Source organism: Sus scrofa, chromosome 14, assembly GCF_000003025.6.
Source record: "Sus scrofa isolate TJ Tabasco breed Duroc chromosome 14, Sscrofa11.1, whole genome shotgun sequence".
Taxonomy (NCBI): domain Eukaryota; kingdom Metazoa; phylum Chordata; class Mammalia; order Artiodactyla; family Suidae; genus Sus; species Sus scrofa.
Window position 1 is genome coordinate 47,943,729 of NC_010456.5, and position 22,260 is coordinate 47,965,988.

The 22,260-nt window shown below is 42.9% G+C and overlaps 1 protein-coding gene across 3 annotated transcripts in view; it reads left to right on the top strand.

Moving 5' to 3' along the window:
- Positions 2,642 to 22,260, top strand: part of RNF185 (ring finger protein 185) — a 33,333-nt gene continuing 13,714 nt past the window's right edge. Inside the window, exons 1-3 of one of the 3 annotated variants that reach the window (XM_013983075.2) lie at positions 2,656 to 2,819; positions 7,753 to 7,868; positions 20,193 to 20,419. In XM_013983075.2, the coding sequence (XP_013838529.2) occupies positions 7,842 to 7,868; positions 20,193 to 20,419 (254 nt within the window). In that variant the 5' untranslated portion in view covers positions 2,656 to 2,819; positions 7,753 to 7,841. Of the gene's footprint in view, positions 2,820 to 7,752; positions 7,869 to 20,192; positions 20,420 to 22,260 lie in introns of all 3 variants that reach the window. The other 2 variants (XM_005670859.3, XM_005670858.3) reach the window with 2 other exon arrangements.

Consider the following 22,260-nt stretch of genomic DNA (forward strand, 5'->3'; position numbering starts at 1 on the left):
TATTCCCCTCATTTGGGGATAAATTTTCTTTTTTAATTTTAATTTTTATATCATTTCATCGATTGAAATAAAAATGCACAATGTGGAGTTCCCATTGTGGCTCAGCAGTTATCCATGAGGACTTGGATTCTATCCCTGGCCTTGCTCAGTGGGTTAAGGATACGGTGTTGCCTTGAGCTGTGGTGTAGGTTGCAGACACGGCTCAGATCCCAAGTTGCTGTGGCTTTGGCAAAGGCCAGCAGCTACAGCCGCAATTTGACCCCTAGCTTGGGAACCTCCATATGCTGTGGGTATGGCCCTAAAAAGACAAAAAAATGCATAATGTGAGAGCTGTGAGTTTCAGTTTTATTTGGGGACTAAGGACTACACCCCAGGGGAGACAGTCTCTTAGATAACTCTGAGGAATTGCTCAAAAGAGGTGGGGGTGTGTGTGTCCATATATGTGCGATTTTTGGAGAAGGGGTGTGTGCAATCAAGCACACATCTCTGTAGAAGTTTGCTGAGAGGCACAAGGAACAGATGTCTTAATTAATGATTAGTGTCTTTCAAGTATGGGAAGATGCAAGAAGTTGGGTTCCTAACATTTTCTCCTGAAAATATCTCACTATCTGAAGGCCTGTTCTGCCTGTTTTCCCAGATCACAGGGTGCCTCATTCCTGATCTCTGCCCTGAATTCCTTTTATAGTGTGTTGAAGGTCAGCAACTAGTGTCTGAGGACTCAATCTTTGAAGAACCAGGTGGCAAGAGACCCTTTTTAGTTAGCATTTCAAACTTAAAGAAAAGTTCCAAAAATTACATAAGGAATTTCCATATACCCTTCATCTAGATTCACCCCTTGTTTATATTTTGTCTCATTTGAGTAATCATAATCATTCTCTCAATTTTTTTTTTTTTTGGCTGCACCTATGGCATGCAGAAGTTTCCCAGGTCAGGGATCAAACCTGCGCCACAGCTATACCCAGAGCCACAGCAGTGACATCACCAGATCCTTAAATTCCTGAGCCATGAGGGAACTCCACTCTCAATTTTTATGTGGTTTTTTTTTTTTTCTTTTTCTTTTTTTGGCTGCCCCCGAGGCATATGAAGTTCCCTGGCCAGGGATCAGATCTGAGCCATAGTTGCCACCAACTCTGTGGCTGCTGCAATGCCAGATAAGGACTGGGGATCTAACCTGTGCCCCAGCACTTCAGAAGTGCTGCACTCCTGTTGCACCACAGTGAGAACTCCATGCTCCCAATTTTCATATACATGTATTTTTTTCTGACTCATTTGAAATTAAAAAAGAAATTAAGTTAGAGATATTGTGTCTGTTTTTTTGGTAATTTTTATTTAAAAAGTTTATGGCCAGGGATTGAACCTGAGCCACAGCTGTGACTTACGCTGCAGCCGTAGCAACACCAGATCCTTAACCCACTGTACTGGGCCGGGAATTGAACCTGCGTCTCAGGGCTCCCAAGATGCTGCCGATCCCATTGTGCCACAGCAGGAACTCCCTAGAGACATTGTGTTACCCCTAAATACTTCAGTGAATATTTCCTAAGAACAAGGAAGTACTCTTACCATAACCACAATACAATGATCAAATGTAGAAATTTTAACATTGATACAATATGTAGTCACAGCTAAACCATGATCCAAATTCCAATTTTGTCTTTTGTCCCAATATTGTCCATTAAACCTATTCTGCCTCTCCTTATGCTAGTCCAGGATCCAATTTACAATCATATATCTCATTTTGTTGTCATGCCTCTTTAATCTCCTTTAAACCAGAACAGTTCCTCAGTCTTTCTCTGTTTTTTTCATGATGCTGACAATTATTTTGTATACTGTTCTCCATCTGGACTATGTCATGCTTCCTCATGAAACAAAACATGGGTTACTCATTTTTTTTGGCTGCACCCTACAACTTGTGGAAGTTCCTGGACCAAGATGGAACCTGAGTCAGAGAATCGACCCAAGCTGCTGCAGTGACAATACTGGATCCTTAACCTGCTGTACCACAAGGGAATTCTGAGTTATGCATTTTTGTCTAAAATACCACAGGAGAGATGCTGTCTCTTTCTCAGTGCATCTTACTAAGAGGCACATGCTCTTTACTTGATCTACAACTGGTGATATTAACTTACTGTTCTGTGAGATTATATGTAAAACTACTATTTTCCCTTTGTAATCAAAAAGGAATTTATAGGAGACATTTTGCTGTGTAAATATTCTCTTCCTCTAGTTTTACCATCCATTATTGATTTTCTAACTCCATCATATTTGTTATTTTGCTTCTACTAAAAGGCATAATTTCCCCTTCTCCCCCATTTATTCAATCACTTTTATACCAGTAAAGACTCATGGGTTACCATTTTATTCAATTAGTTAAATCTGTTACTATCAAGTATTTTGATTCTCAAATTGCGACGATTTGGCCATGGGATCTCTTTCAAGTTAGCTCCTGTATCCTCTGACGTATTCTCATCATCCTTACATTCTGGTGCAACAAAACTGTTTGAAACTTGTCTGTACTTTCCCTACACAGACCTAGGCTTTCTGAAAAGCTGGCAAGTGACCCCTACGCTTTTCTGCTTCCTGCCGGCAGGCGGAACCTTAGAGTCCAGGATCTGGGCGGGAGAACAGCGCAGCGGACCAACCTTTTCCGGTTGTGGACGGAAGTCCCTTGGAAAGCTGCGGCTCTGCGTCAGCTGACCAGAGTCCGCGTAGGAGGGACCCGAGGTCCGGCGGGACGGACTATCCCAGCGGAGAGACTGGCTGGGCGGCCGACGGAAGGACAAACTGGAGTGGCCTCGGCGGTGTTAGCTGAGCAGAGGCAGGTACTTGAGAGGCTGGGTTGGCAGCTAGGGGCCGTCCAGGTTGAGGGACGCGGGCGAGGGACCGGGTTCCGCCTTCACCAGGCCCATGGGCGGCAACACCTGAGCCCAGGAACGCAGAGGCAACAAGCTGGCTCTGTTCCGGGCCCTCCGCCCCAGGGGAAGGTCAGGCTTGTGTTGTGGTCTTTCGTCCAGTGATTACAATTTGGGGAATCTAAGGCTCCAAGAAGAGGAAAGGCTGCCAGAAGCTCTCCTAACTTCGAGAACTCAGGGACTCTCTCTAACTCTCTGACTCCCATTCGAGGCCGCCTCTTTCTTGTAAAGGTGCTTTTAATGAGTTTGTCCCCAGTGGAGAGGCCGAGGCCGGTAAGCGGGATGAATAGAGTTGGGCTTGGGAGAAAGAGACCCAGGTTTGAGGCTTCACCACTGACATACATTTGTGTGACTGGGTCTTTACCTGTGCCAGGTCTCAGTTTCTTTTCTAAAACAGGGCCCTGTTTCTCTAAATATGGTTCCCACAGCCTCTGGAGTGCATACTCTACAATGCAGGACTCTTGAGACCTCTTATTTAGAATTTGGGTCCGAACTGGGGAAACTATAGTTTGAATGTTTGCTTTGGGGGACCTGTGCATACTGATGTTTGAAGCCCACTGATTTTTTTTTCTTTTTTAACTAGGATATAGTTGACTTACACAGTTGTGCTAATTTCAGGCATACAGCACAGTAAATCGTTATACATATACCCATTCCTTTTCAGATTCTTTTCCCATATAGGTCATTACACAATATTGAGTAAATTTTCCTGTGCTGTGCAGTAGGTCGTGTTACCCATCTATTTTATATATAGGAGTGTGTATGTATCAATCCCAGCCCCCTAATTCATCCCTCCTCTCCCCATGTTTCCCCTTTGTTAACATAAATTTGGTTTCAAAATCTTTGTGAAGCCCACTGATCTTAAGTGCTTTCCTTCTGTGAGTACTAGATATCTAGTCTTTGCTCTGAGGCAGCTGGAACTTGTTCAGGATCTTGGGGGGGGGGGGAAGGAGGAGGGAAACAGACCAGAAAAGACAGCAGTGGAATGGACCAGACATTATAATGGTGAAGAGAGCTTCTACCTCATCTTTGATGTTAAAAGAGGCAGAAACGAGGACAAATAGGTGGATCCTACAGGAAAATGATTTAATGAAATAACTACATGCTTGTCAGAGGTGAACAGTGTAAGAATGGATTGCCTCTAAAGGTAGTGAACTCCCCATAGAAGGAGCTATTAAGTATTAGATGGACGTCCTTTTCAACATGAACATGTTTGGTTCTAAGTAGTTATTTTGAGTCTAGTGTTGATTGACTTCTTTTTTTCTGTCCTCTTTTCTTGACATCTCCATCCCCCCAGCCTACATCTTCTAGAAGTGAGGCAACTGGGTCCGAACGTACATAATCTTTTCCTGGTTGTCCTGTGTACCATCCTCCTTTTCAAGGACTTTGGAATGGCCCATCTGATAAGGGCTCCTTAAGTGTATATTGAATAACTAGACAGGGTCCCCACCCCATCAGTTTGTAGCTTACTTTTTAGAACAACTTGGAAATGCATCTGAAGACTTTGTGTTTGATGAGGAGAAGTCAGTGAATTCTTTGGATTCACAGAATTGAAGAGTCTGGGTCAGAAAGACCTCTTGAGGATGTTGAAGCCAGCTTCTCCCGCCCAGCCCCAGGACATAAATCCCCCTTTAATCCTCTCTCCAGCAGCATGTTGTACAGATGTGTCTACCCAGAGAATTTATGCAATCTATTAGCTAACTTCATCCACGTTTAAAACCAGTCCTCTGATGGACTTTACTTACTAGTTCATTCTTACATGTAATCTGCAGATAATGCTTCTAGCGTTTCTCTAATTAGTTTTCTAATTAAACATCAAAGTTTCTGGAGTTCCTCTTGTGGCTCAGCAGGTTCAGGACCCAACATTGTCTCTGAGGATGTGGGTTCGAACTCTGGCCTGGCTCAGTGGGTTAAGGATCTAGTGTTGCCACAGCTGTGGCATACATAGGTCACAGATGTGGCTTGGACACTGTCGCTGTAGCTGTGGCGTAGGCCAGCAGCTGCGGCTCCAATTTAACCACTAGCCAGGGAACTTCCATATGCCCAAGGTGTCGCTATAAAAAGAAAAAAACAAAACATCGAAGCTCCTTATTTTATGGTTTACAAAACTCCAAGCAGATCACTTTTTAACAACCTGTTAGAATGCTTACATTGCCCTATGGAGCAGAGGTTCCATGCTATGACCCAATCCTGTTGACATACCCTTGACAAAAAAAGTCTGGGTTTGAGCCAAGACTTCCTGCCTGTGTTTATCTTCCTTTCTTGTTTTGTGTTCCCTACTTTTTTAAAAAGTTGTAAAACACTTATTGAGATATTATCCAGGTGTTGAGTAAAATGATTTTAATTTAGTGGTATCTTTAAAACTTCTCAATATGAAAATTTCCTTTTAAAAAATTACCTATATCAGCATTTCCATAGCGTATTCTTCAGCCTCTAGTCAAGAGGAGATACCTCTGAAAAAAGTGTTTTGTGGTAAAAATAAGTTTGGAAAAAATTACATGTCATTATCCCTTCTTGGAGCTTCTCCGTGTATAGTATTGTGTCAAAGGTACTGAGAGTCCTGCAATAAAGAGGTATGTCTAACCTTGTTGAATCTAGTGTTGCCAGACTTAATTGATGTGAAACACCTTTTTTTTTTTTCTTTTTTTGGTGATTAAAGCACACTTTCAAATTCCAACCTAGATCATGAGTCTGCAGTCTATGGCCTGTGGACCAAAACTGGCCCCACTGCTTGTTTTTGCATGGCTTATGAGCTAGGAATGCTTTTTACATTTTTAGTGGTGGGGAATAAATCCAAAGAAGAATAATATTTTGTGATATGTGAAAATTATAGGAAAATCAAATCCCAGTGTCCATAAATAAGGTCTTGTTGGAACACAGCCACACTTGTTAATTTACATGCTGTCTTTGGCAACAGAGTTGAATAATTGCCCCAAATGCCACATGGTCTACAAAGACTGAAGGCTCTACTGTATAGAATGCTTTTGTGGCTCAGTGGGTTAAGGATCCAGTGTTGTCACTTCTATGGCTTGGGTCGCTGCTGTGGTGCAGCTTGGATCCCTGACCCTGAAACTTCTACATGCCACAGGTGCAGCTGAAAATAAATAAATACATAAGTAAATGTATTACTGCATGGTGCTTTTCAGAAAAAAAAAATATGCCATCCCCTGACCTACTCCACATACTTTTTTTTTTTTTTTTTTTTTGCTTTCTGTCTTTTTGGGTCCATACCTGCAGCATATGGACGTTTCCAGGCTAGGGGTCTAATCAGAGCTGTAGCCAACGGCCTACACCACGGCCATAGCAATGTTGGATCCTAGCCACGCCTGCAACCTACACCACAACTCATGGCAATGCCGGATCCATAACCCACTGAGCCAGGCCAGGGATTGAACCCGAAACCTCTTCATTCCTAGTCAGATTTGTTTCTACTGCACCATGACGGGAAATCCCTTTTTTTTTTTTTTTTTACTTTTTATTTTGAAATAATTTTAGACTTCCAAAACTTCCTATATACACTTTACCTAACTTTCTCTAATATTAACATTTACATAACCATAATAAAATTATCTAAATAATAAATTTAATACTAATACAATACTAGTTACCAATCTATAGGCTTTATTCAGGTTTTGCCATTTGTTCCATGATTGTTCTTTTCCTGTTCCAGGATTTAATCCAGTTTCTCAAATTGTATCCAGTTTCAAGTCTTTTTAATTGGAGACAGTTCCTTAGTCTTTTTTATATTTCAAGACTATAGGCTTTTGAAGAGAATTGGCCAGTTATTTTGTAGGCTGTCTCCCAAATTTTTGTTTGAGATAGAATTCACATGTCATAAAATTCACCTTTTTTTTTTTTAAGCCACACCCACAAAATATGGAAGTTCCTAGGCTAGGGGTTGAATCAGAGCTACAGCTGCCAGCCACAGCCACAGCAACGTGGGATCCGAGCTGTGTCTGTAACCTACATTATAGCTCACGGCAGTGCTAGATCCCCAACCCCCTGAATGAAGCCAGGGATGGAACCTGCGTCCTCATGGATACCAGTCAGATTCGTTTCTCCTGTGCCACAACAGTAACTCTAGAGTTCACCATTAAAGTATAAATGGTGCAGCCATCACCACTGTCTTAATTCCAGAATATTTTGATCCCAAGAAGGAGCCCTATACACGTTAGCAGTCTCTATTCTCCCCTCTTTCCATCCCCTGACATCCACTAATCTGGAAGCATGTAGTATGGGGCCTTTGTATCTGGCTTCTTTCGTTAAGCATAATGTTTTCAGAGTTTATCCATGCCAGAGCTCGTGTCAGCACTTCATTCTTTTTATGGCTGTATAATATTCCACTGCATAGATATGCTGTGTTTTATTTATCCATTCATCAGTTGATTGACATTTCTGTCTGCCTTTTAGTTGTGGCTGCTGCTCTGAACATTCATGTACAAATTTTTGTTTGAACATATTTTCAGTTCTCTTAGATGTGGATACCTAGGAGTGGAATTGCTGGGTCATATTGCAACTCTGTGTTTAACTTTTTGAGGACCTGCTAAACTGTTTTCCACAGCAGCTACACCATTTTATATTTTAATTAGTATATGAGTGTTCCATTTTCTCCACATCCTCTTCAACACTTGTTACTGTCCTTTATTATATTTTTCCACCCTAGTGGATGTGAAGTGGCATCTCATTGTAGTTTTATTTGCATTTCCCTAATGCCTGATGATGTTATATGTCCTTTCATGTGTATATTGATCATCTGTGTATCTCCTTAGGAGAAATGTCTTTTCAGATCCTTTGCCTTTTTGTAATTGAATTTCTTGTTATCATGTAAAATTTTATATTCAAGTATTCAAAGAGTTTGCAGATCCCCTGAAGCCCCTTGAAGTAATTCAGAATGAGCTGAACTGCAAAATCTGAGGCAATTCCCTGGTCTGAATGGAGTTGGATTTGGACAAGTGCAGAGTAAGTTGTCCGTTTGAAACTGCTGACCATTCAGAGCTTGGTTCAACCCCAACCACTGCTGACCATGCAGAGCTTGGGTGGCCACATTAAGTGCAAGGGGTACTACAGCATCATCCTAGAGGTGATAAGACCACAAGAAGATCCTGTCATTTGGACGCTGCTATTGTGTTTGGTCACAGGTAGGGAGGTGAGGAGTCAGTGGTGGTTTACAGCACTAGGGAGTGATGATGGCCTGCGGCAGCTGCCTGTGGCAGCAGAGCTAGCAGTGAACCATGCCTCTCTTGACCCCAGAGCATTTAGCTCTGACTAGACCATCTTGAACCATCTTGAACACAGACACACACACACACACACACCAGTAATTCTAACTGAAAGTAATATATTCTCATATTATACATTTTGGAAAATATAGAAACACCCCTCCCACCCCAGTGCCCTCACACACCCCGAGTATTCTCTAGCTCTAATATCTAAAGAGAGCTTTTATTGCAGTTGCTATATTTCCTTCTTGTTTCCCCTCAGTGGGTCTGTTTTTAATGGCTGGAATCATGCCTTGTACATATAGTTATATATAGCTTTTTACTATTAACATTTTAATGTTAATGTCTCCATGTTTTTGTCAGCCTCTTCTGTAAGTATTGCTTCTAATACATTGACTCAACTGTTCACTTATTCAATAAATCAGTAAGCCAGTAAGTCTTAGTATGTAGATATGATGTGTATAACAACCACTCAGCATGTTCTTAGTGGATAGAAGTCTGTTGTGTGTGTGTGGGTGGGTGTGTTTAATGAGCACAGATTAAAAAAAAATACTGTGGTAAAGTATACCTAACAGAATTTACTATTTTAACCATTTAAAATGTACAATTCAGTGGCATTAAGTACTTGCACAGTGTTGTGCAAACATTACCAGACTATTTCCAAAGCTTTTTCATCACCCCAGAGACTCTGTATGCATTAAGCAATAACTCCCCATTCTTCCCTCACCCTAGCTCCTGGTAACCTCTGATTTACTTTCCATTTCTATGAATTTGCCTCTTGTAGATATTCACTATATGAGAATCAAAGAATAAATGGCCTGTTATGGAATGTAGGGATTTATTTTTTAATTTTTTAATTGTGATAAAATACTCCTAAAATTTATTATCTTAAGCATTTTTAAGTATACACTTCAGTGGTATTAAGTATGTTCATATTGTTGTGCAGCCATCACCACTGTCCATCTCCAGGGCTCATTCCATGTTGCAAAACTGAAATTCCGTACCATTATGTAGTAACTCCCCATTCTGTACTGCCCCCAGCCACGGCAACCACAGTTCTGCTTTCTAAGTACCTCATATAAGTGGAATCCTACAGTATGTCTTTTTGTGACTGGCTCATTCCTCTTAGCGTAATGTCCTCAAGGTTCATCTGTGTTGTAGCATATGAAAGAATTTAATTCCTTTTTAAGGTGTGTAATATTCCATTGTATTTATATTCCACATTTCATTTATCTGCCTACTCATTGATTGACACATGGGTTTCTTCCATGTTTTAGCTACTGTGAATAATGCAGATATGAACATGGGTGTACTAATCTCTCTTAAAGACCGCTCTTTCAATTCCTCTGGAAATATAACCAGAAGCTGAATTGCTGGATCCTAGGGTAAAACTATTTTTTATTTTTTGAGGAGCCTCCAAACTATTTTCCACAGCAGCTATACCAGTTTATATTCCAACCAAAAGCTGCACAAGGGCTCCAATTTTTCCACCTCCTCACCAATACTTGTTATTTTCTGTTTTGTTTTGGGGTTTTTTGTTTTTGTTTTTTTTTTGTAGTAACCGTCCTAATGGGTGTGAGGTGGTATCTCATAGTTTTGATTTGCATTTCCCTAGTAATTAGTGATGCTGAACATCTTTTCATATTATTGACCATTTTATATCTTCTTTGGAGAAATGTCTATTCAAGTCCTTGCCCGTTTTAAAATTGGATTGTTTATTTTTTTGTTTTAGGAGTTCTCTATATATTCTGGATATTGATCCCTCAGATATATGATTGACAGATATTTTCTCCCATTCTATGAGTTGCCTTCTTACTCCATTGATAGTGTCTTCTGATGTACAAAATTTTAAAGTTTTCATGAAGTCTAATTTGTCTCGGTTTTTTTGTTATTGTTGCCTGTGCTTTTGGCATCACATTCAAAAAGTGATTTCTAGGCGTTCCCGTTTGTGGTACAGTGGATGTGAACCTGACTAGTATCCATGAGAATGCAGGTTTGATCCCTGGCCTCCCTCAGTGGGTTAAGGCTCTGGCACTGCATTGCCATGAGTTGTGTAGGCCGACACCTGTACCTCCAATTCAACCCTTAGCCTGGGAACTTCCATATGCCACAGGGCGTGGTCCTAAAAGAAAAAAGAAAAAAAAAAAGTCATTTCTAGTAATGCTGTTTTTAAAGTAGGGAAGAAGCCACCAAGTGGCTTCTGGTTTAAAATTCTCAGAGGTGGCCCTGGTTCATGCATGGCTCCTACTTCTCTTCACATCTGGGGGTGACATGGATCCATCTCTTCATTTCATTGAGCAGTAGGAGCTAAGCACCACAGAATACTGATGCCCTTGTCACCTAGCTGGCCTACAGACATGCAGACATCAGAAGCAGGTTATGCCTGCTTCTGTGAAAGTAGCCTCAGGGACGCTGGGTCCTGGGACCAGTCACCAGGTTAACTCCTGTGATTGTCTCTAGCTCCCGGCTGTTAAACATCCATGCTTCCAAATGCTCCTCACAAAAGTCTTTTGTAGTGGGGGCTGGTGGTGGTTAAAGATGGACAGCTCTCTGAATATGCAAGCAGATCCTAGGTAAAAGCCCAGGAGGGAACTTCGATTTATTTTTATCGTTGCATCTTATTCTTGACATTTTCTAATAAATGTTTCTCAAACTGCACTAACAATAAACACAATGGAGGTGGCTTGGGTCACAAGCCTGATTTGTAAGTCAGTATTATAGATTATTTTAAATTAGTAATATTTTGGTTTTATTGTTTTTAGCTATGGTTGGTCTGTGTTATATATGCTGTCCTAACGGTGCTCCTTGGAACCTCCTATTGAAAGGAGAAGTGAGGAGTTCCCATTGTGGTTCAACGGTTTAAGAACTTGACATAGTCTTGGTGGAGATACAGGTTCTATCCCTGGCCTTGCTCAGTGGGTTAAGGATCTGGTGTTGCCACTGGCTGTGGCATAGGTCCCAGAGTGGCTCGGATCTTGTGTTGCCATGGCTGAGATGTAGGCCTGCAGCTGCAGCTCCAATTCGACCCTAGCCTGGGAACTTTCATGTGCCACAGGTGTAGCCATAAAAGAAAAAAAAAAAAAAAAAAAGGAGAAGTGAAATCATCGTTTTTGTCAAGTATATGCTAATGTTATTATAACTCTTAAAAGTATTTTTCTCCTGGGAGTTCCTGTGTGGCATAGCGGAAATGAATCTGACTAGGATCCATGAGGACGCAGGTTCAGTCCCTGGCCTTGCTCAGTGGGTTATGGATCCAGCATTACCATGAACTGTGAAATAGGTCACAGATGTGGCTCCGATCCCAAGTTGCTGTGGTTGTGTTGTAGGCCAGTGGCTACAGCTCCGATTCAACCCCTAGCCTGGGAACCTCCATATGCCGAGGGTGCAGCCCTAAAAAGCAAAAAAAAAAAAAAAAAAAGGAAAGAAAGGAAAGAACTGTTTTTCTCTGTAATCAGTTACATCTTGTCAACCTTATTTATTTGCTTGATACTCTACCTTTAGAGAATTTCAAAGGTCTTTAGCTCAACCTCAGGTAAAATTTGAATTAATGAGATTTTTATCGGATCTGAATATAATAAAGATTTACTGACTGCATGAAAACAAAAGCAAAACTCTCACTTTGAAAACTTTTCTGATAACAAAGTAAGGACAAACACAATCATCTCACTTGCAGGTGAGGACCCTGGCTTAGCTGAGTGCCAAAGCTGAGCATCAGACTAGGTCCTCTGGATTCCTTTCACTGTATTATACTAGAAATTCACAGCCCTTAACTAGGATCTGTCCAGTCTGAGATCTTTCCTTAATATATTTTATCCAGTTATATTGGTTAAAATTGAAATTGGCAAATTCACATTGTTTATTGACATTTATCATTTAGTCTGTGTCAGGCACTGCATGTGAATCTAGGTGTCCAACGAGAGTGAGCAAGACAGTTCAGTGAGTAATCCTCTGTGTGAGTAGTGTTATCTCTAATACAGGTTGATACCAGTCTGGGAAAACATGAACTTTTTCTACTTGCATATCCTTGATTTTTTTTTTTTTTCATTTGTTTCAGAGTTTTGGGCAATACTTAAAAAAATTACTCTAAAACAATAGGTAACATTTCCAGTTTTGAAAAACAGCTGAAGAACGTCTCATTCTTTTAGGATACTGATTTTCTACAACTTTAGTTGGCTACCTTGACTCATACTGAGTTGTATAGTTCTAGAGTACTCCTGGCATCAGATCCATCAACCCACACATATTTATGAGGTGCTCTTGAGGTCTAGCCCTGTGCTGAGTAAGGCACTTGGAAGCTGAGTCTGGGCTTGAGGAAATAGACACATGACCAGATCACTGAGGTACCTAAGCACATTGGCTTGGGAGTTGAGAACTTTGCCTCTGACTGGTTCTGTGACCATGGGCAAGTGACGTAACTATGCTGAGCCTTGGTCTAATGTCCCAGGGGCTGCTGAGGATGGTATAGTAGTGTTTATCTCAAAGGCAGGTTGTAAAGATTAAATGAGGCAATTCAGTTCATGTAAAGCGTTGAGCAGATGTTGGCTGATGTTATTCATGGTGATAGTAGATATAACAAGTGCCTCCTGATTCTACCACCTCAGTAGGAAATTTGCTTTTGCCTGGATCAAACTAAGAGTGTCCTATTCTGGATTTCCTCATACACAGTTCTGCTGTCTCACCTACAGTACCTTCAACGAACGATGCTCATTCAGAAAGGGAAGTTGTGACTCATTCATTCGGCAAGTTAAGCAAGTACCTGCTGATTGCGTAGCTCCCTGGGAATATAAAGTAGCAGTTACACCTTCAATGTTCTCTGTGAGACCTCACGGTGGAGAGGGGAATAATGTTTCTTGAGCACTTAACTGTGTGCCAGGTACTGTGCTAGTCCTTTACTCTCTTATTCTTTAATCCTTACAGTTATCCTGTGAGGAAGGTAATTGCCCCATTTTAACAGATAAGTAAAAAAAGGCACAGAATGAAAATAATGACTGAAGTCAAAGAGTAGGTTGAAGAGCAGAGATTTGAACCCAAAACCATCAGATTCCTCTGTGCCCTGCTGATTTTTAAGGACAAAAGTCCATAAAAAGTTAAGGAACATATTAAGACAGTAATACAGGGAAGGTCAGAAATCAGCTTCTTGGATGACCCTCAGAAGCTTGTGCTGGGGTAATCCGAATCCTTCTTTACCCTATCTTGTGAAACCTGGTAAGTTTAGAAAATTCATTGAAGCTTAAAACAAACCAGAAAACCCTTTCAAATCAGAAATAATGGAAGGCGATGTAGAAAAGCAGGAACAGCTGAGCCTAGAATTCCTACTCAGATGTGTGTTATGTTTGGAAATTGTTATTATCCCTAGGTTCTAGCACAGTACTTGGAACATAATGGATTTTAATAATTAGTGAATTTAAAATATCTTTCCAAACTGCCAAAATTACACTATTTTTCTTGTGCAACTTAGCATGCATTCTCTTTGGAAAACGTACATATCATTGGCAAGGGTGGGGGGGAAACAAGCATTCTTATGTATTTTCATGGCAGTAAAAATTGGCACATCCTTTCTGGAGAGTACTGGTACGGTCTGCCAAAAATGACAAATTTGATATCCTTTGACCGAGCACTTCTACTTCTGGAATGTGTCCTAAAGGTATGGTCTAATACCTTTGGTCTCCAGGGCAGGGAAACTGGATGGAGAGAGATAGAGACATTGGATCAGGAAGCCCTTTGAAAGGTTAGGCAGGTCTGGCTTAGGTGGCTTGGCAGGAGTGTGAACTTGATAGGCCAGAGCTGAAGGGCACAAGGACTTTCAGGCCTTTCTTCCTGCCTCAATCCCAGCCTTTGCATATGTGTTCTGGGCTCCAGCTGCACTGAACTTGGCAAATAGTTGCCACTTGTCCTGTGTGCTATGTCTACTTCCTCCCCAGCAAGCTTGCTCTCATGCAGTCAGTATACACCAATGTCAGCACATAGTACACAGGGCTGCCTTGTTGGTTACTTGTCTTTTTCCCCCTTTAGAGTGAAACCCTTTGTCTTTATGTCTTGAATGCCTGGCAGATAGGTGTACTTCAAGTCTTTGAAGGTCGGTGTGGGGTTGGTTGAACAGATAGGGAGATTAGAAGGTACCAGAAAAGAACCAGTGCAGCCCTAAGGAAAAGAGCCCAATTGCTCAGCTTCGTCTGTCCTTCTGGACCTGAAAGGCCATTCATGCCCTTGGTCCCATAAAGGGTCTGACCTCTGTGAACAAACTAGCCTAAGGACCTAAACTCCATTTAGACTCCAAAATTTTAGAGCCTAATTTCTGTGCGTTCCAAGTTCCAATCAGCTTACTCAGATTTCTTTCTGCTCTCACCTTCTGTGAGTGTGATGTAGACATTCTCAGAATGCGAGTCCCATCTGTACCTACATGTGGTCCAACAGCAGCCTAATGAGCAGTGAAGTCAGGCTCGGGCACAGCACTGTCCCTGGCAGAAAGCTTCCATGTGAACACTGAACAAGAACTCTGCTGGATGGATCATGCCAGTTACTTATCATCTAAATTTGTAGTCTTTATAGCTAGGATTGATATTTCTAGATGCCTCTGTACACCCTGGTCTAGGAATTTTTAGAGGTAAAGGGGCAGAGAAGGCAGATTATGAATACCTGCAGTTCTCTAGAACCTGAGAACTGAACACAAGAATACTGCAAAGAGATTTCTTCTGAGGTCACGTTCCCTGGTGATTCCTTAAGGGATATGCAGCTTTTTCTTTCCCTTGCTCAGTTCCTGTGAAGTGGGCCAGGCCAGCTCTGAGAAGGTAATAGAAGTGAGGATGGAGGTCCTGTTGGTTCAGTGGGTTAAGGATCCAGTGTTGTCACTGTTGTGGCTCAGGTTGCTGTATTGGCGCAAGTTCAGTCCTTGACCTGGGTACTTCTAAGTGCCATAGATGCAGCCAAAGAAAGAATAAGGATGCTGGATGGATCAACTTCAGCTGCCAGGCTCTGCAGTCCTAGGGATCATTAAGTATTACATATTTGCCTTAGTCCCAGCATCACATGTGCTGCCTTGGATGTCTCAAATTTAGGGATATTTTTCAAAACAAGGTGTGAGCTTGTTTCTTGAATGGTCAGCTTTGACCCAGATGGACCAGGTGCTGACTGGTCTGGGATCTCAGTAGACTTGTCCCCTACCTGCCAGATTTATCTGCTCTCTCCATAGTCCCTGTGGGCTGTAGCTGGAGGCTGTGTACTCTGAAGGACAAATCCTGCTGATGTTACTGTCCCTCCCAAACTCTATGCTGTGTTGTATTGCTTTGTGCTTTTAGTAGAGTTCTGCCCTGTTTGAGAGCTGATTTTCTAAAACTCTTCACCAGAGAATCATCTGGAAGGTGAGCATACTTACTTAAAAATATAGACTCTTGGGCCTTATCCAGTTCCAGGTCCTGTTTACTTCACTAAAGGGGTCTAGGAACCAGATCTCTGGGTGTGTGCCTTGTTTAAGAAAAACAGGCAAGTTTGATGGAGCTCCTTCTTAAGAATTCTTATAATTAGCTCCTGTTCTGGACTCCAGGGGCTTAACATGGTCTTGCTCTTCTTTATTACCCATCCTCCACCCTCAGTTGGTAGCACCAGTCCCTGAATGTAGTTGGTACTAGAGATCCATTGGCTTAATGCATAAATGGATGAGTGGTGAGTTTGCTTTGTACTCACTTCAAAGAACATAAAAGTTAGAGCGTTGCACCTTGAATTTGAGGGAGAACAAACATCATGCATTTCATTTTGTGAAATTGCATGTTAAAGGGGTAATAGGTAAGAGCAAAAAGAGTGCTGATGTGTTGGAAATGTCTGAATTGGGCACAAAATTACCCAATTTTGTGTGATGGCCTGACTTTGGGTAAGGCCTTGGTATGATTTCCTCCTCTGTAAAATGGAGTGAGGTGGATGTGAATGTGCTGTGAAGACAGAAAGTGGATTCAGATCAGGAGTAAAGAATGGGGCAAAGAACCAGCACAACCAGGCTACTCTGTGATCAGGCCCAAATCCACAGGCCCTCAGGGACCAGGAGAGTTTTTTAGCAGAATGGAGGCTCAGGTGTGCTTAGGGCCTCCTTCCTGTTATACTGTCCAGTTACTGAGCCAACCGGGCCCTCTCTTCTCTGGGTCAGTGTCCCCGATCTACTGGGCCCATGAGGCTGTGTCCACATTCTTTTGTTATGCAGGTACTCAGTGGACAGTCCCTAGAGAAGGCAGTTTATCTCTGTCTTGCTTCCCTGGTGTGATGAGAGGAGGCTCTGGTGATGGGATCCAGGATGTGTTGCAGAGAGAGGTTATGTGAGCAGCTAGCCTGGGAGTTGACCAAAACCAGTTGTGCATGTCTTCACCCACTCAGCAAATATTTGAGTGCCTACCAGGATGAAGCTCTAGAGTCTGTGTAGGGACCACATGGTCAGTCTACTAAGAATTAGAATGAGAGTGATACAGTCTGCTTAGAGTTGGACCATGCAAGCCTTCAGGAAATACTTCAGAGAATTCCCTGAAGACTCTGAGCTGACCTCCTTCTGTGCCCTGTCCATTCCTACCCCAAAACCTACCATGACCCTAATTGTTCCCTTAGGCCTATGTGCAGGAAAATGCACTGTGCAGAGCCTTGTTGGGCCAGTGTGTGGAGAGGGCAGTGAACCAGGGTAAGTGGCTTATATGTGTATCTCCCCAGCAGCAGCCCCTTCCTACTTTGGTGCGTCCTCCGTGTTACTTCATATGGCCAACTTAGCAGCCCTGTAGGAGGTATGACATTCTCGTCTTTCAGGTGAGAAAAGATATGCAAGCCATCAAGGGATTTACCCAAGCCACATGTCTAGTCAGTAGTAGAGCCAAGACTTTAACTCAGGGAGCTCCTGTCATGGCTCAGATACTCCCGACTTGTATCCAGTGTTGTGAGCTGTGGTATAGGTCGCAGATGTGGCTCAGATCCTGCATTGCTGTGGCTGTGGTGTAGGCCAGCAGCTGTAGCTCCGATTGGACCCCTAGCCTGGGAACCTTCATATGCTGTGGGTGTGACCGTAAAAAGACAAAAGACAAAATAATAATAATAATGAAAAAAAATAAAATTCAAAATTCCCCAGCCCTCCTCATCTCAGAAATAACTGCTGATGGAGTTCCTGTTGTGGCTCAGTGGTTAACGAACCCGACTAGCATCCATGGGGACACAAGTTCGATCCCTAGCCCTGTTCAGTGGGTTAACGATCCGATGTTGCCATGAGCTGTGGTATAGGTTGCAGCTGAGGCTTGGATCTTGCATTGCTGTGGCATAGGCAAGCAGTTGCAGCTCCGATTGGACCCCTAGCCTGGGTACCTCCATGTGCCTCAGGGGCGGCCCTAAAAAGACAAAAAGACAAAAAAAAGAATGGCTGGTAGTTTAGTGTGTGCCATGTAGGTATTTTTTTTTTGCAAAAGTGTGTGTGTATATAGTATACATACTTCATTTGTTCTCACCCAAATAAATTCATACACATACTCTTCTGCAACCTGACCTTTCAAAAAATATCTTTTGTTACAGAAATTTTCAAGCACACATGAAAATAAACTAATACAGTGAACCCCCATTCGTCATCAATTCCAACAACTATCAAATTCCTCATTCTTATTTCAGCTTTTCTGTCCACTTATGTTTTTACCCCTAGAGGTGTTTTGTTTTGTTTTGTTTTGTTTTGTTTTGTTTTGTTCTAGGGCCGTATATGTGGCATATGGAAGTTCCTGGGTTAGAGGTTGAATCGGAGCTACAGCGGCTGGCTTGTGACACAGCTACAGCAACATGGGATCCCAGCTGCATCTGCAGCCTACACCACAGTTCACTGCAAAACGCCAGATCCCCACCCATGGAGCAGGGCCAGGGATTGAACCCTCATCCTCATGGATTCCTCATGGATACTAGTCAATTCATTTCCACTGTGCCACAACAGGAACTCACCACTAGAGTATTTTTAAGCAGATCCCAAACATCTTATTCGTTATAAATACTTAAGTACGCATCTCTAGCAGATGAAAACATTTTAAAAACATTACACAATACCATTATAAACTAATACCCAGGCTAAATCAATTTTTGTCAGTCATCTCACAGTTAGTTTGTATGAGTCTGGTTCCAGTGAGATCTGCAGTGGTTGGTCTGTCTATGCCAACCACTTAGACACTTTGTTTTTTTCAAGAACTTTGATGGTTTGTCCTGTAGAAAGTCCCACAGTCTGGATTTGGTGATTGCATCCTCCTGGAGTTGTTAAACACATGCATCTATCTATGCCCCATATTTTCGGTAAATGGGTAATTTGTCTTGGAGCCTTGATTAGAGTCTGAGTTTCATGGCAAGGATACTTTGTTGCTGGTGCTGTATGTTTCCTATTAAACATCACATCAGAAGACTGCCCTCAGTGAAGCTAACCTTATGGTTGTACACAGAGTCCTTAATTTTAAAAGATGCTTTTTTTTTTTTTTTTAGAAGTATGTCAGGTACTTGAGCTGGAATGACAAAGGCTATGATATGGCCCTCACAAGCAGAGTCTGTCCTGGGAAGAGGAGAGCAGATGTGTATAGAGAGGAGGAAGCAGTGGGTCCTCGGGAAGGTCTTGGAGCCGAGGCCAGCATGGCACAGTGCTGCTGGCAGCTAGCTGCTCTTTTGGGACATTATGTAAAATGATGTAACTGAGTGAAAAAGGGTGGTGAGCCAGCCTCCTCTCCCTGCTCAAGTCACTGAGCTCCTGTCGTGAGGGATGCTCATGAGTCCAGAGTTCTGAGCCTGTGGGTCTGAGAGGACTGTGGGTTTTGGTCCTTACTTGCTCGTGCTTTGGAAGCTGAAATCGAGTGGTCTTCTAGTGTTCCAGTGGTGAGTCTCAGATTTGTGGCAGGACTTCATGATACCTACTTTGGGGAGAGTGGAGAGATGACACCCGCCAAGAACTGAAAGGGGGCACCTGGAGACCATGGAGTCCAGTGCCTCAGTTGACAGATGAGAAGACTGTGGCCCAGAGAGGAGAGGGGGCTTTCCGAAACCACCTAGCAAACTGGAGGCTTGACTGGGCCAATATCTAAGCCTCCAGTTTTCTGACTGGTAGTGAGCTAGCATTTCCCATGTGAAATTTCTGAGATGGTGAGGGTGACCAGATCAGGCGTTCGACAGATTCTTACTCTGCACCCAGAATTTCTGAGTATGCTTTGGTGGTGTTCTCGTGTTCATTCTTTTTCAACTCCTGATGGCTTCTTTTATTTGGAACCGGTAGTGAACAGTGGTCTGTTTCTCCTGGCCCTTGGTGGCTAGCTCCGTCCATGGTGGTCTAATGGTGGTTTGAATACAAACTGAGTGTCAGTCCCAGCCTCAGCTCCACGTGCACTAGTCAGTCGAGAGGTCTCATGCCACAGTCTACTAAAGAAGAAAAGCTTTCCTTTGTTACATTTATATTTATCTTTCACTTATAATAGGTAATACTGGTTTTCTATTTTCAATAGTGACATAAGCCCCTCTTAACTGTATTGAGGCTAAAAAGTTGATAGATTTAGGTAAAATAAGGTAGGTAGTATCCTAACCTTGCAGAAGGAGTATAAAAGATTGCAGTGTGGAAGACATGAACCAGATGCCATTTCTGGTCCTTCCTAGCTTTCCTAACCCTTCACAGTTACAAGGTTTTTTTTGTATTCTGGTGTGAGCAGATTGATCCACTAACACAGAGGCCACCTAGAGTTAGAGGACAGCCTGTGAGCTTTCATTCCAATTGAGTATGTATTTATCACCTGGGCTTTTAGCCTGGTGGGATATCAAGACAGTGAGACAGGGTCTTAGTTCCTTTGGAGAGCTTTCCGGAGGCTGCTCTCTGTTTGCTCGGTTTGTGTGGTCCATTCTGGGCTGTGATCCTGGGAAGTTTCTGAGTCTTTACTCTCTGGGTGGTGCCCCATGACTGTCATCCTCTGCAGCCTCTGAGAAGTCTACTCAGGGCTTCAGTCATCATCTGAACTTCCAGACCTAAGAGTAGATGAGGGTATTGGTGTGGAGACCAGTGGGGGTGGAGTGGGCTGCAGAAATGGATCATCAAGGGCTCTCTGCCTTTCAGGATTTCCCTGGGGAGAATCAGTCTTCACTCAGAGTTTGCCGACAGTCAAGGATGGCGAGCAAGGGGCCCTCAGCCTCTGCGTCTCCCGAGAACTCCAGTGCAGGGGGTCCCAGTGGCAGCAGCAATGGCGCTGGCGAGAGTGGAGGGCAGGACAGTACCTTTGAGTGCAACATCTGCCTGGACACAGCCAAGGATGCCGTCATCAGCCTTTGCGGCCACCTCTTCTGGTCAGTACCCCTGCCGCCATCCCAGAGGACACATGCCAGGTTGAGAAAGCTTGTGGCCCTGGACAGCTTTGGAGTAGAAGGTTTCCCACCCTGATACATTCAGACTCAAAAGCAGGAGACCTGGATCCTCATCCCAGCTCTGCTGCTGATAAGCTGAGTAACCTTGGGCAAATCCTGTCCCCACCCTGGGCTCCTTATCCCCATCTCTCAAGTGACAAAACTCACCATTTAGCTCTTACTCTTTGTCACTTGCTGCACTAAGCCAAGGGGCAGTTATAACACAGTAGAAGTCTTGAGCAGGGACTGTGGAGCCAGGCTGCCTAGCTCTGAATCCTGACTCTTTCACTTCCCTCCTGCATGACCTCGGAAGATGTGTACTCACAAGTGCTTCCTTTTCTAGGGTTTTTTGGGAGCATTGAATGGTTCAAAATGTGTAAAAGATTTAGAGGAGCACATTTCACATAATAAATACTACATGTTAGCTATATGATCCTAATAATTGTTACCGTATTTGATGTATCTCAAAATTAAGTGGCAGAGTCAGTGTGCATTCCAGCCTTGATGGTTATAGAAGCCCCTCCTGGCTCTGAGAATCTGGGTGAATGTTGAGACCTTTTTTTTTCTGTTGATTTTGTTTTTGTTTGTTTGTTTTTGTCTTTTGTCATTTTAGGGCCATACCCACAGCATATGGAGGTTCCCAGGCTAAGGGTGTAGTCAGAGCTACAGCTGCTGGCCTATACCACAGCCACAGCAGCATGGGATCCGAGCTGCATCTGTTACCTACACCACAGCTCACGGCAAGCCAAATCCCTAACCCACTGGGTGAGGCCAGGGATGGAACCTGCATCCTCATGGATGCTAGTCAGGTTCCCTAACCACTGAGTCATGACGGGAACTCCTTTTCTCTTGATTTTGAACTGGACCTTCAAGGGTGAATCGGGATCATTAGAGGGATGAGAATGCCAGAGGTAAGGCAAAGAGTGTGTGCCTTCCCATCACCTCCCCCCCAAGGCTAGCTGTTTCTAGGGTCAGACAAATGTGTTCTTGGGTTAATCTGAGCCCCTGAAGCCGCTGTACCCCTCTCACAGCACTCTGGATGGTTCCTGTGGGCTGGGGAGGATTAGGAAACAGGATTAGTTAAGGGAGGATTGGACCAGATTATCAGATTCATATTTAACTGAGTAGGACATGGAGCTATTGAATTTTTTTGAGTGGTATGAGGAAAGGGTTATTTAAGCAATATTTAAGGGAGTTTAAATTGGCAACAGTGAAAAAGATAAATTTATCAGTGAATATTGAATAGAATGGGGCAGAGATTTTTGTTCTGGAGGCTCTTACCCTAATATTAAGTTTTATATAGAAACTGTCATCAGCCCTCTCCTAGAAATTAGAGACACTCATTTTTTGATTGGGGTGTCATAAAACCAGGATTTGAAAGAATCAGGAATTAACTCAAGATACCACTGGAAAGGACACAGACTCTAAAGTGAAACAGATGCTTCTAATGAGTGGTTTGTCCCTAAGCAAATCTACTGTCCTTTCTGTCCCTCTGTGTCCTTACCTGTGAAATGCAGATGATTGCACTCCCTCAGAGTTAGTGTGACAACCAGGCCACGGGTCCATGAGGTTAACAAATGAGAAACTATTCAGCCACTGCCTGGCACACCATAGTTTAATGAATGGAAGTAATCATCATCATTGTTATAATCCGGAACTCTCCCCTGAGGGGAAAGCACCTCCACTTCTGCCCCACAGCCTTTGAGGGAAGTTGCCAGTGGAGAACTGCCACAATTCATGGTGCCTCCCCACCCCCACCCTGCTCAGTTTGCAGTGGAGTCACA